Raw genomic sequence first — 15,554 nt, 5'->3', positions numbered from 1 at the left:
GTAGAGAATATAGGTCACACCTTCACCAGATGGGCTAAAGGAAATACCAGTAGGGCATGTCATTCCTTTTGGTAGCATTTCTGTAAATGTCACCTCAGAATTTTTTATTTTTTTTTTTACAATACATTTTTTTTTTTAATTACATACTTTGCATAACACAAGAGAGTATGAACAGAAAGAAGAGTTAGTGTGAAGGTGTGAGTGAAGTTTGTGTTACTGTAGAAACTGTTACTTTCGTGAGGGTTTAATTTTCGCAAATTTCGCGAATCACCGTTGGATCGCGAATTCAACAACATGCGAAAATGTGTCCATCTTGGGTAATAGTGCATTTACGTTTAATATGCGTTTGCGTCAAGTCGCGAAAACAACATCTCGCAAAAACGTCTATGGCCTCCTCATTCGCAAAAATATCTGTATGCGAAAATAACAGCGTATACAGTAACAACCACAGTTGAACTTGCAGATGCAGAAATTTGATTTTAAGAACATGCAAGAAAGTCAATGTATGTAATTATATTGCCCTACTTTTGACTTTTCTTTGTTTTGTTTTATAACACCAATAAGAAAGAGTTTGGTTAAAAACAAGTGTACCACATGGATTAAATTACAAATGGCTTGTATGGTTTATTTCTTTGTGTTGAAAACATGAAAATAAAAGGACATTAATTATTTTGCTCTCTTGTGACACCCATGTACATTTGAAACTACAACACCATGACGAGAGGTTCAAAAATTCATCACCCCTTTAAGGCTTGGTCTCCAGGTTTACAAACAGAGAGATCAGAAGATAAAGATACAAACATAGACAGACAGACAGACAGACAGACACAAAAGAAGAGAGAGAGAGGTTTGATTACTGCAAGGTGATTGCGTGGGACGGAGCTCCCAGACAAATCTCACCCCAACATCCTGATACCTATTTTATTCATTCAGCGAACCTCATTCATCACTCAAGATTTACGGACAAAGGCTCTGGGCAGGCTCAGATGCTAATTCCCCTCTTCCCCGTTCTTACCCCCCCCCCCCCCCCCCCCCCACCATCACCCTCTTGTGCAATCATCAGTTTACTTACAGCCATAAAAAGCCCTGGAAATGATCTGCCGGCGCATGGTGTCACACAAGAGCCTTATTGATGATCTGAAACGACAAACAATCCAGCAAATGAAATGTTATTATGCTGATGAATTTTAAAAGGCTACCAATTTGTCAAGAATGAAAGAAGAGTGGAGCAAAGTTTAGTTTATAATTATTGGAAAGCAACAAACAAACAAACAAACAGATAGGGTACAGTACGCTATAGTTTTACAGTAAATCATGGGACATGCCTCTCTTTTGGCCAGAGACTATTATACTTTGAAAACTCATGAATGTCTATTTTGGATCAAACACTTGGCTTTGTTTCAATCCTTGCACACTTCTATCCAGAACAAAATTTTGAAGGATTCTACAATCAGACGAAGAAGAAGATAACAGCCTAGTAATATTTCCGTCCATTCTCTATATGTGCATTTCACAGAATTAATACCACAAGGATTTTACATCTCTACAAGGTGTGCTGCCATTGTTTGGGGGATGAAAGGAGAATCAAACAAGGCCTTCGCTTGGGGAATCTGTCCTTAAACTAAGCCGAGCAGAGCTATAGTTGTCTTAACAACCATAATCTGCCCTATCTCATTATCTCATAAATACTGGCTTTTCAATCAGTAAACATGCTAGACAAATACTTTCAGCTTCCTTTAGATTCTGAAAAGTTAAAGATGTCCTGATCCTATGCCTGCTTTTCATTTCTTTCTATCTCAATCTCACTTTCACATATCACCTTACTCAAACACACCCTTACTTGCAGAAAAAAAAGGGTGCAGCCAAGATTACATTTTATACATTTTTAAACATTTAACATGCACTATCTACCTGCTAGAGTACATCTTCATTATACTGCTATGAAATAAATTAAAACAATAAGTCCACACAAGCAAAACCTTAATTTTCATTCAAAACAGAAACTTAACATAGGCTTGAAAGATCATTAATGGCTGCAAAATAGCATGAAGATGCATTTTTTTCTTCAGGGAAAGAGTACCAGATCGGATTTCTCACATATCCTTTTGAAATCAAAAACATATTTCATGAAACCATAATTCATTTCAGTTTGTCAGATTAACAAAAGTGAGCTGAAATCTTTCATTGTCAAGAATGATAACTCACAAAATATTTTCCACCAAGAAGTGTTTTTTTTCCCTCAAAACTATTAAGAGCAAACATTGTATGTATTTCAAATCAAATAGTCATGCCAATCCCCCTAAAAGGGAGAAAGTTGATTTTCAAACCACGGCTAAAATTGTACATTACATGTGAAAGCACATGCTACAGATTCCAGACTGAAAATACATTTTGCATATTCAGTCACAACAGTAAATAAGTTCCATGGCAGTTTGAACTGCCCTTGAACGTAATGAGCAAATTATGATTTTTTTTTTCCCGAAAAATGTATCATAAACCAACTAGTGCCGAAAGAAATCATAGGCCTCTGAAAACCAGCGGAGCAGTCCATTTTAAGAATTGTACACATGATACGTGAAAATCAATGATAGCTTTGAAGCATGGTTACCTTAACAGAAAAGCAAGAAAGAGAATGACAGCAATTATACTAAATAATTGTGTGCACAGTGATGAGAGTCTATTGAACTCTTTAAACACAAAATAACAGAAGCTCACAAACCAGTTCCACATAAGACAAGACAGAAATGGAATTAAGATGGAACATACCATCCATGGGCACGTCAAAACATCCATTCCCCATTATTCCTGCTCCCTCCCACCCCCCCCCCCCCCATCACCCCACATTAAAGAGACACATGCAAACAGCTAAAGACTTCTAATTGTGTGTCAGTCGTGTGTGTTTCATGAAATCCCATGACTATAAGTCATGAAAGAAACTGATTTTGGTCGATTGAAATTGATTACACTTATTTCTCTTATACTTCAGACAAACTACAATGATTCTGTCGGTGGTGTGACAAGACCTTGCATCTCGAATTTTAGTGAAAACCACTTGTTTAGAGTAACAATAATAGACAGCTCGACTGTTTAAAGTGATGTGGGTTAGTCACCGACTAGTCAGCAGTGTGATCAGCATTATCAGATGATCTTGAAACAATTTTTATTTCTTTTGTTCACTCACTGGTGGAACATTTTACTCTTTTCTATGGAGTGAACATTTACTGTCACTGAATGGTTAATAGTTATAAACAGTTCAGCAGTAACCTTTTCTTCAGTTAAATAATTAAAAAAGTAAATGCTCCTATTTGATGAAATGCAAAAAACACAAATGATTGATAATCTTGAGACACATATGAAATGTGATTTGAGGAATCTATGTCATTAAATATTAGATACTGGACAGATGGAAAAGCGGCACTGTGCTACTGAAATGGAATGCATGTGTTTTCAGGGTACTTGGACTAACACATTAGCGATCATGACCTTTCCTAGTGTGAATATACAGTAATGTTCTTCTCTCCCAGAATTAACATTTCTTAACCTTTTAGAAGGAAATTCAGTATGTTCATGTTTCCTCCCCCAGCCAGTTCATCAACTTTATATCACATGACGCAAATCTCTCGTTTGAAGAGGCTACACCCCAGTAAATAATGCCAGTGCATATCTTGGCAATCAATGACTTAAAGTCAAAGATATAAAAACACCTGTTTCTTGACCCTGGCCTAATCTAAGCATCAGTCATCGCCACAGCACCACAGGAGGGGGGGGGGGGGGGGGGGGGCACCGCGAGAGGAGGAGATTGTTTTGGTTTTGGCATGGGCCATGTAGCTCCATGGTGCGTGTGTGTGTGTACGTGTGTGTGTGTGAGTGTAGACATTCAGCGTATGCAGACAGAGCATGCCTGTACTGTAGTGACCGGAAACTATTGTCATTCCATTTTGCTCTCCCCTTCTCCCTCCCCCATCTCTCCCCCCTCTCCCTCCCTCTCCCCCCTCGCTCTCCCTCCCCCTCTCTCTCTCTCTCTCTCTCTCTCTCTCTCTCTCTCCCTCTCTCTCTTTCTCAATGATCCAGTCAGCAGGCTGATTGTAACCAGGGAGGTAGTCTCACCTCCCCGTTGTAACTCACTGCCAAATAGCACATTGTCAGCACCGGCAAACTGGCAATGCTCTCCTTCTTATTCCTGTATTTTCGTTATTTACAGGTCAATTTTTTTTGTTCGAAATGTAAAATGGATGACCATAGAATTTCTCAATAGAATATAAAATTGAAAACTTTAGAAAGGATAGAGAAAATTGAGTTCACTTTGAATGGTCTACCACAGGCAGATATCCTTATCATGCTCTTACGTAATACGACAGCTGCTTTCTCAACGATCCAGTCAGCAGGCTGATTGTAACCAGGGAGTAGTCTCACCTCCCCGTTGTAACTCACTGCCAAATAGCACCGGCAAACTGGCAATGCTCTCCTTCTTATTCCTGTATTTTCGTTATTTACGGGTCAATTTTTTTCGTTCGAAATGTAAAATGGATGACCATAGAATTTCTCAATAGAATATAAAATTGAAAACTTTAAAAAGGATAGAGAAAATTGAGTTCACTTTGAATGGTCTGCCACAGGCAGATATCCTTATCATGCTCTTACGTAATACGACAGCTGCTGGAGTCATCAAACCCTGGCTTGGCCTCCAGGTTTGTCACGCCTGAGCAGAAAGTTTATTGCAATGAACAAGTACTTCGACTCCCAACTCCCAAACGACAAATATACGCACCCCACTTTGGGTAACCTCAGTTGGGGACTCGCCTCAAACGAGGGATTGACGGCATGATGTGTTTTCTACATTGGCTGGGCCTAGAGAGACCAATACACACTCTCTTGTCCTGTTGGAATAGGATGGCGTGGGAAGAGGGGGAGCAAGATGTGACGCTTTTACAATCAACCCCCTTGAGAGATAATGGATGTGGCAACTTCAGAGCTGTGCGGAGAGAGGTAACTCACTGAGACCCCTCTATCATGGGTCAGGCCATGGCGTGGGAAGAGGGGTGGTGCCATGTGACACTTTTACAACCATCCCCTCCCTCCTACAGATAATGGATGTGGCTACTTCAGTAGCCCGGTTAGCCTTGGCGTACAGCCCCGACTCGCCACTTTTGTGGCAGCATTGGCATGTCGGGACTGTTTGCTCAGAGGCGGCCAGAGACAGCTAAATCAATATGCACAGACATTTCTTGTCCGATGCCTCTGATAAAAGCGAACCCTTCTGTCTCCCAGCACAAATACACCGCAAGAAAACAAAATACAAAAAGAGATGGGACAGAAATCAGCAACAGTCTAGAAAATCAAGTTTAACAATCAACTGCGACAACTTGTGTGACATAAATTCACCAACACAAGGACCAAACTATCTATGGACAATATTCTTGCCTTCACCTCCAACACAGATAAAGAGACAACCAGCCGAGCATGCATTTTGCGTCCTCACATTTCTAACAAATAAAACCATTTTTCCTCTACGTGAACGCAAGCCACGGAAACACGCAAGTGACATGAGGTCGTGTGGTTTTCAGTCCTAACCCTTGATACTTGTCCCACCTGCTGGTGGCCGTGATGACGGCCATTTCAGCCGAGGTGGGCGAGACGGGCGAGTAGGGGATGGCCGGAGGGAGGACGGGGGACGAGGCGGTGGGGCTCTGCACCACCACCTCCTGCTGGCGGATCAGGGCGTGGCGGGGGCCGGTCTCGCGCGCCGTCCAGGGGAACGCCGTGTGCCGGCTGCCCCCGTTGCGGATTGGCAGGATGCTGGCTTCTTCAGGAACTAGGAGGAGGACACAGAAAGAGAAATTAAAAAAGATAATTCTTACTTCACCATATCATTTTTACATGCTGAAAAACAGTAGAAGCTGCAAAGAAATGGAAAAAAAAATAATCACACTTTGTGAATGATAATAATAATAATAATAATTGATATGATTTATATAGCGCCAAATCCACTCCGTAGAGTGCTCTAGGCGCGGAAGGAAGAGAAAGTGAAGGAGATAAAGAACATCCAAAATTCAAAATAATGAGTAATCAAAAGGAGGCCTTAAACAGGTGAGTTTTTAGACTGCTTTTAAAGGAATCTGATGAAGAACAATTTTTTATGGCTGAAGGTAAGTTATTCCATAAGGTGGGAGCAGCATGGCCAAAGGCACATGTGCCCCATATTGTAGTGAATCTTGGAATTATAAGAGAACCGGAATCCGAACCTTATCAGTAGATGCGTTACTGTAAAACAAGGAATGTTCGCGTACATTTTAATTTCGCAAAATTCCGAGAGCCAAGATTCGCAAAATCAAAATGCATACAAAACTTCTTGTCTACACCATATGCATTTAATGCCAGTGGCAATTCATGAAAATTTCATGCTGCGAAACAGGTCATCAGCTCCAATTCGCAAATATTTCATGCCGCGACATATATCATGTTTTACGGTAAACATTCTGACATGGTTAACAATATTCATCCTTTACGCATTGTGATAAATTAGATTTTGCAAAGGTCACAAACATGAGAACATCCATAAGCAATATCATAATTCTTATCTTACTGTTTCATTGTTACATGCAGAAAAAGAATAGAGGCTGCAATGAAAAAAATAATAATAATCACACTGCGTGAATCCTAGCCTTTTACTAGATGAGTTAAACATTACGACATGCTTAACAATATTCATCCCTAGTGTATTGTGATGGGTAAGATTTTGTCACGCTCTCAAACATGAGCACATCTATAAACAAATTTTGTCCTGTTGTATAAAGTGTACTGTGCGTAATCCAAAGTGTGTAAATGTAACAGGCGAATGCATACTTTGGGGGAATTACTAATCCACATGTTCACATGCTTATGAGCTGTTTTATGATAATCAGAACTTTTTTTTTCCCAAAAAAGATTGTTATTCGTCTGCAGCAACATTTAACAGAATACTGTGAGGTACCATTTCTGCTTATGATTTTAGTCTTTACAAACATTTAAAAACAACTGTTTATCTATTCTGTTGTTATGTAATTTGAATTTTTTCTGATAAATTAATTTTCCCACAGGTAGATTGTCCCATATCAAATGAAAGAAGAAAACTTTTATTGATACATAGATACATGTACCACAGAGCTTTATGGACTGCCAGTAAATATTGGCTATTAAAGCCTACACATGCAAACAAAGAATTTTTCCATATCACTCACAGAGTACACACAACAAATAACTCGGTGGCCACTCAACCTACATTTTTCAAAATGAGTGGGCACCATCATTTATGAGTTTGATGGGAACCATATGGGAAGCTCATTTGTTTGTAAAATTAAGCACACGTTCTAATGACACAATTATTGGCTGTCGAGATTCCACAGCATCCATCATCCAATGTGTTCTCTCTCTCTCTTTCTCTCTGTTTCTGTCATGAAAGCAGCAAAAATAATCATGCTTGAATGAGACGAACTTTGATATATTAGAGAGTATGATCGCCAAACTATGCAGCGAATAATGAGAACATTTTTTAATGTTCATGGTAAATATTACTCATCTAGATTTGCAGTCTGCGCTGCATTGCGTCAGGTGAGAGCCAGAAGGGCGCTGAGTGTAGATAAAAACCAAACAATTAGTTTCAAGAAATAAAAAGTTTATGTAATCAAAAATGTCAAAATTTATAAGAATTGTTCCAAATATCGGGTAAAATGGCAACCTTGTGGCTTTGATTTTTAATATTTCACAGAAAATGAATATCACTTAAAATTGACACCACAATGTAGAGCAGCCCAAGCTCTACAATGTGATACCAATAACTCAACCCCCTCCCTCAATTGCATTAATGCCCTTCTGCTTCTCAGCCGACGATTCATACCTTTTACTTCCTCAACATTCTAAAGCTTGAACCAAGTCTATTTGCAATCACACTCATCTCTCTTCTTTCTCTCTCTGTATTGTCCCTCTACAGACAAAATGACTTTCATCAATAGATGCAGAGGAGACAAAAAGGTCACATCTCACCAAGATCTTACAAAAGTACTTCTTTTGTGACCAATCACCAGCTAAAGGGCAAGTCATCAATGCCAACACAGAAAATCCCATAATAGATTACTCGTCGACAAGACTAGAACATGCTTTTACAGAAAGAAGTATATTTGACCTTGCTACGGACTCGGCACAACTGACATGCATGTCTGTAACATATCCTTCAACACAAAGTAGAATCTGAGAAATCCCGAGTGTGAACGGAGGTCACAAGCTAGCGTAGCTAGGAGAGTCCTTACGTCAACGGAGATAAAAACTGGGACAAAGGGTGGATTGGATAAGTGGGTGGAGTAACAGAAGGACAGGGAGGAGGTGAAACAAAGAGCAAGAAAGAGGAAGAGCTGAATGAGGGGAAAGATGAAGAGGAGGAGGAGGAAGAGTAGGAGGAAGAACGGGAACAAAAAAAGGGAGAAATTGAGAGAGATGAAAATTTAGAAGAAATGTCTTTTGTCATACCAGGTTTTTATTCTTTGTTTCTTGTGTTGTTTGTTGGGATAACTGGGTGGAGTAATAGAAGGAAAGGGAGGAGGTGAAACAAAGAACAACAAAGAGGAAGAGGAAGAGGAAGAAAAAGAGGAGGAGGGGAAGAATAAAAAATAAATAAGAAATAGAGAGAGATGCAAAGTAAGAAGAAGATGTCTTGGTCACATAGGTTTCTGTTTGTCTCTGCAAAGAAATATGGGGACAAAAGGGAACGCATTCGTTTCCTCTTAAGGTTATAAATGTTAAGATGGCAAATACAAAGTAAATAACATACACATCTTTCTCAGAGAGGCTGGGTAGTAAAAGAAGAGCAAGTTGTTACATTTTCACCATGCATCATCAACCGGTAGCCATGATTGCGCTGAAACAAATAAAAATCTATGAACCTTACACTCCCTTGGTTTCTTGAAACCAGAGATGTGTTTACTTTAAAAAAAAAAAAATCATGGAAGAAATCTTACTGAATTCAGGCCTGAAGCTGGTGATGATTCTGAATACGTAGTCCGTCGCCTCGTCCCCCTCGAAGATCTGGGTGCCGTCCTGCGAGGAGGTGGACGAGGTGGAGGAGGACGTGGACCCCAGGCCGGAGTTCTTGGAGCTCTTCCGGCGCAGCCTGGGCAGCACCTTGCCCTTGCCCCGCTGGGACCAGAGAGGGGGGTCCAGCTGGCCCCGGGGCAGGAGCCCGTTCTCCAGACAAGTGAGGAAGGAAAGCAGGTGGCCCCCCTTGGGGAAGTGGATAGGTGGGTACTGCACCCCATCCTGTCCTACCAGCACCAGGGTACCCCCGCTGTCCGCTGGAGGAGGTGAACAGGAAACGGTGATATGTTTTAATATTTAGACCCATTTCACCACTTTCCTCAGCAGTGTTGCAAGGTGCACTCTATTGTGACAAGCGAAAAATATTATTATTCCTGCTACCATTTGAAATAAAACAACAATAGTCAATAATGATAACTGATGATGACCATAATTAATAATAGCAACAATAGCAACAACAACAAAAATAATTATAATAATTATAATAATTATCATCATCATCATCATCACCATCATCACCATCATCACCATCATCACCATCATCATCATCATCACCATCATTATTATTATTATAATAATAATAACAATATGGCAATGAAAATTCAACCCACTGGGGCCATGCCAGAAGTATGTGTGAAAGAATCATGATAGTACAGTACTCTCCACTTCATGGTGTGGGGTCAGTGACAGCAATTACTACCCACTCAACCAGAGAAACCAATCAAGAGGTGGAAAAAAAAAAACACCCTTAACATTCAAGTCCCATCCAATTATCAGGAGTACTCCAGTACATGGTACACCCCACTGTCAGGAGACTAAGAGGTATCCGGAATATTTCATAATTCTGCCGACAGCCAACAGCATTGTTACTTCCCTGAAAGATACCCCAATTCCAGTGAGAAGTGACTGATGTACAAGTACAGACAGCTTTCTGCAAATATCAAATCAAACAGGTCTTCCTGCTATAAACCACACCATGCTTTGAAGACAATGTTTAACCCTTTTTGTGCCATGGACTTTGGACAGTGTGTACAACTCTATGGGTTTTTTTGTGTCAATCAACACTCAAAGCTTACAAAGGGTTAATATTGTGGGGGCTCATTTTTTTGGCCACTGTCAAACTTTACTAACTGAGCTGAATGACGATCAAATGGGTGGAAAAAAAAAATTCCAGCCCACAAATGTCAAAGAATTATCCTTTCACTATAAAGAGATCTATGAACAAATATGACTGCCATGTTCAAAACCCACAGAAAACCACAGATTAGGATTCTCTGTTACGGACCAAATATGTCATTTGGGTTGACCGACTCAATTTCTGAAGCTTGTCTTTAATACCTGGACGAATCTTTTCTCTACCTAAGGTCAAACTGAACCGTATCTTTTTGGACAGGTGCTGCTTTTACCAGGAAATGGAACATACTTCTGCACAGCACGCCTGGGTGACTGTAATCTTTAAATCCTATTTTCTCCCTTTTTTTATGAAAGTGCACCTCCTATTCACTCTTTTTCATTTCAATCACTTTTTGAATGGGTTAGGATGGCCCAATTCTAACAAGTTACATATCATTTTAAAGCTTAGAGGCAGTAATGTGAAAATTCAATATCAAATACACTGTATGATGTACTATTGATAACTAGAAATGTCGCTACAGCGACTGGTTATACCCCCGTCAAACAACATTTCATAAGCTTTGGTCAAAACAACATTTGATAAGCTTTGGTCAAAAAACTGAGGAAGTAGTTAAATCCGCAAGATCTTTCCTTGATCTTCTGCCATTAATATGCCGTTACCATGGCAACGTACTTTCGGGTACTGTCGAAAAATGCGTCTTGCACATCTACAACCAAAGGCACACATCTGTACCAAGTTTCATGGAAATTGGGCAAAAACTGAGGAAGTAGTTTGCAACACAAAATTTTCCATCATTTTGGCTCATAATATGTGAGCTGTTACCATGGCAACATACTTTTTGTCACTGTCAAGAAATGTGTCATGCTGACCTATATCCTAAGACAAACATTCAACATGAATTCCATGAGAATTGGAAGAACACTGATGAAGCAGTTTTGCCATGAAGCATTTTGCCCTATATTTTACCAATAACATGCCGTTACCATGGCAACGCACTTTTTGCCACTGCGGAAATATGTGTCTTGCACATTAACATATTCAGATGAACATCTGTACCTAATTTCATAAAAATTGATCAAAAACTGCGGGAGGAGTTCGCGACGCAAGATTTGTACCCATTTTTGCCCATAATATGCCGTTACCATGGCAACGTACTTTTGGGTACTGTCAAAAAATACGTCTTGCACATCTACAACCCAAGGCACACATCTGTGCCAAGTTTTATGGGAATCGGTTGAAAACTGAGGAAGTAGTTCGCGACGCAAGATTTGCAACGGACCGACCGCCCGACCGACCGCCCGACCGACCGCCCGACCGCCCGACCGCCCGACCGCCCGACCGCCCGACCGCCCGACCGCCCGACCGCCCGACCGACCGTCCGCTGATTCCTATATACCCCCTTCAAACTTCGTTTGGCGGGGGTATAATAAACCACTAATTTATCACATGTCTATGATGCAATATTCATGGTATAGTGCACTATACCATGAATATTACATCAAGGTATAGTACATCTTTCTCCATTGGCATTTTGTCATTGAACATCATCAACATCATAGCAATGTCATGTTTGGTCACATGATGCCATGTTGACCAATCACTGAACAGGATTTTATTGATGAGGGATAGGATGGCATTTATCTCACTTACGCTGCTGATGACAATGCAGGTAGACAATATCCTCTACGTTGACTGTGACTGCGTAGTCCCAGTAGATGCTGGTTCGGAGGAATCAAATGAAGGCAGAAAGATGAAGAAGAAGAACAAGGAGACAGGATTTTAGTCAATGTCTCAGCGCCAGAGATGATATTACAGGAGTAGGATTCATTGTCTTGAAGATCACTTTGCAAGTCAAACTTGTCACACACAAATATGTCTGTATCTTTGAGATAAGGTCTCTTCATTTGAAGTGACAGGCAAATAAGAATAAGATTGCATTATAACTCAGACATATTGTCACGTCTTGTGATTTGCACCAATTTTAAGATCATATACACCACATCAAATACCATTAAGGTTGCTTGCAAAAGGAATGAAAATGAGGTAGAAATTCACGACAGTAGCATTCTGCCAGCTAAAAAAGAAAAGAAAAAAAAAGACTTAACCCTAAGAGTAATATCAGGATTTCCATAGGAAATATTTCAAAACAATGTTAACCATGCACCCAGAAATGAGAAGTGATATCACCCCAGAAATCATCTCCTAATGCCAAACAGAAAGAAACTTCATGACAGAATCCTGTTCATTTTCTTTTATCTTACTGGTCAAATGCCTACATTTTGTTCATGTACCAACACAGCAAGAGATCCACAAATAAGAAATAATTCATGCTCTGGATAACCTTATGTATTATACATAACACTCAACAATATTGATGTTCAAGGGCCACATATAGTAAGTCTCATAGTCTAATCCTTTTTTGGGGGATAAAGTAAAGCTACCACAAGTACCATCCAGAATATAACAGGTGAATATCCCACAAAGATGAAAAAAAAAAATCCATCCTAAATTCTTTTCTTGTCATCATCCTACAATTCATTTTCTGCACACAGCAATCTGTAAGATGGAACTATGAACGTCACTTGGAGCATCTGATGAGAGAAAAAAAAATACGAGTTTGTTTGTCAAAATATACCAATGCCACTAATTAGGATAAATGCCGCTCACAAATGAAACACAAACCGTGATATCAATCCCCATTAGAACATGTCCCTCAAAACTGTTTAGTTTCAGCAGGTAAACACTGAATTTTGCAGTAATTTGTCTCAGAGCACATCCATTAATCAGGCAGATGTGGGTAGAGTTTCATCTCGATGGCTGAGAAATTTTCTCTGGCCGCCCGCCAAGTTTCCTGGACAAGCGCTTCAAATGGGTTGTATCTAAAAGCTTCAGAACCATTTTTGAGCTGTGCCGCATCAAACATGATCTCTAATTGTCGGTATCACCAATGCGCAAAAAACTTCCGCGCATGCGGCAGAGCCTTGTCACAGATGCACTGTGGGATTCCTCGGGAGCATTGTAGCTTCAGGTTGGTTTGTACCTGTCTCAGTTCCCATGTGATTCAATGCAATTTTCGTCTGCTTTTCTTTCATTGCTACTTTTTTCTTCCTTTAGAATTAAGCTAAAGAAAAGTTACTTTAAAACTTCTAAATTTTATTGATTTGTGGTCACTAGAGTCATGGTTCACTACTGCAAGGCTTCAATGTGCTGGTCAGATGATGAAAAGCAAAGAAATCTTCAGCAAAAAATACCCCCGGATAAAGACGGAGTGTGACCTGAGTGCATATGCAGCAAAAACCGGGTGAAGTTTGTCCCTTGAGCTATCCCATAATGCATCTAAAGCGATGCTTGCCACAAGGCACCCAGGTATTGGCATGGCATTACTGAGAATTCTCCAACTTTATATATAGCCCCCCCCCCCCCTTTCTGCTATGATGTGGAGCCGGATATTATTTTCTAATGACTTCTGATGTGTAATTCTTGGCAGTGTTTTAGATCTCACGCATTAATTGAGATTGAGAAAAGTTTTAGGCTTGTATTCACTACTCTAGTTTAATACTAACATGGATTCATTTCGTTGAGTGAATCAGAGAATATTTGTCACGCAACTACATTCACAATGAATCTAAGATGTTATGTCCATCTTTCTGATAGGATACAAATTTTGTGAGTAGGATAACAGAAATGCACTGAAATGAACATCTAAAAAAATACATTCGTTCTCAGTGATCAATATGTACAGTAAGGCTGACAGGTACGAAACAAGCCATCAGAGTGACACTTGTCAGATGAAAGTCCATTGTAATGTCTATCTATCCTTAATATCAAATAGATATGAATAATTCAACTGGAGGCACTTTTAGGGGGGGGGGGTCAAACAAACTAAATAACATTTGGAATGATTCCATTTTATATCTCACCATGTCATCAATCAAAAGGTTCCAAGCTTTTCGATAAATTGTGCCACTTTCCACTTGAATATTCATGAGCACTCTGAACAAAGACTGCTTTAATTTCAACCAGAGTAACAAGACATCAGAAAACGGAAATTGGCCTGAAAACACCATGAATCTGGAAACAATAAACACCGTATTGACAAGTAGAAAATGAAGAAATTAAAACAACCTGTTGATTTTTATCCAAATCTCTACAAATTAAATAGGCCTGTGAATTTTCCAGTAGCTCTAAGTGAAGGTTGATTCTGGGGAGATATGTTATACTGTGACCATGAAAGTCATGTTGTAATAGCAATGGCTTGGCAGTTAGTGGATCTCTGTATTTTAACCAATTGAGGACGAACAGAGTTTGCTGTAACACGCATTTCCCATAGACACCTACCCAAGTATACTCTGGAGTAGTCTTCAACAGGTTTAGGCACAGTAAAGCTCATTTATTTCCAAGGCAGTCAACCCTCATTACTGGCAACAATGCTATTATCAATTAATTGCTGAACTGTATTAAAATATAAGCCACAAAAAAAAAGGAGAAGATTTCAGAATAGAAGGATTTTCGGAATTGCATCACCATCTAGTGATGTCCCAGAAGCAGCGATGATTACTGAATGAAAGCCACGCTTAAAGGGAAAGAAATTTCTTCTGATATTAGCATTTTGCATAATTGTAAGTCTTATCATTATCACCATAATCATCAATATTTTCATTTTATTCTTGTTGTTGACATTGTTGTTGTTTCCACTATAAATATTTATGTTATCATCATCATAATTATAATAATTTATCTTTGGATGTGAGAAGCAGTGACCTTGTTACTGTACATCAAAACTTTCCAATGCTATATGGGGGTGCTTCCTTATCTACTGTATGTCTGCACAGCCCAGCAATGCCAAAAGCAATACCGGTAGGTATTTGCTACCTCTGTAAAATGTGACCGACACCCATGTGATCCCATGGAAACCAAGTAATGTACCCAGCAGAGGGGGAGGTCTAATGACCCTTCGGCCAGCATCGCCATGGGATACCATCCTGTTTCCATGGAGACAGCATGAGGTAAACCCCTTTACCTATTAAAAACCTGTGAATTTCCCATTCTGAATATCAGGGTACATGACATTCGGCATTTAATGAAAGCCACTTAGAGTGGTAAGTGTCTCTATATATAGACTTACTCGAGAGAGAGTCCATTTTCAACCGGTATATTTAGTAATCATCCAATCTCGACGATGAGTACCGGACATTTCCGCTAATTCTTAAAAACTATACTGACACAGGGATACTACTCTTTGTCTGAGATCATGCTAGGAGTGGACATGCTTTTAGACTTCATCATCTTTGTAATGATATGTTTCTATTTCATGAGGCTGCCACCAGGGCCAGGTTATACTGTTTGATAAAAAAAG

The 15,554-nt window shown here is 39.7% G+C and overlaps 1 protein-coding gene across 1 annotated transcript in view; it reads right to left on the bottom strand.

Annotated features, from left to right (window-relative positions):
* LOC139711430 (small G protein signaling modulator 1-like) overlaps positions 1–15,554 on the bottom strand; it is a 133,161-nt gene that overhangs the window by 18,426 nt on the left and 99,181 nt on the right. Inside the window, exons 11-14 of the mRNA XM_071623313.1 lie at positions 11,849–11,916; positions 8,988–9,320; positions 5,572–5,812; positions 1,073–1,137 (exon numbers count right to left, since the gene is read on the bottom strand). Coding sequence (XP_071479414.1) covers positions 1,073–1,137; positions 5,572–5,812; positions 8,988–9,320; positions 11,849–11,916 — 707 coding nt within the window. The remainder of the gene's footprint in view (positions 1–1,072; positions 1,138–5,571; positions 5,813–8,987; positions 9,321–11,848; positions 11,917–15,554) is intronic.

The sequence above is a fragment of the Diadema antillarum genome, unplaced genomic scaffold (assembly GCF_040938485.1).
Source record: "Diadema antillarum isolate AM-2024a unplaced genomic scaffold, OU_Dant_1.0 seq00001659_RagTag, whole genome shotgun sequence".
Classification (NCBI taxonomy): Eukaryota; Metazoa; Echinodermata; class Echinoidea; order Diadematoida; family Diadematidae; genus Diadema; species Diadema antillarum.
This window is presented reverse-complemented; position numbering and strand designations above follow the sequence as displayed.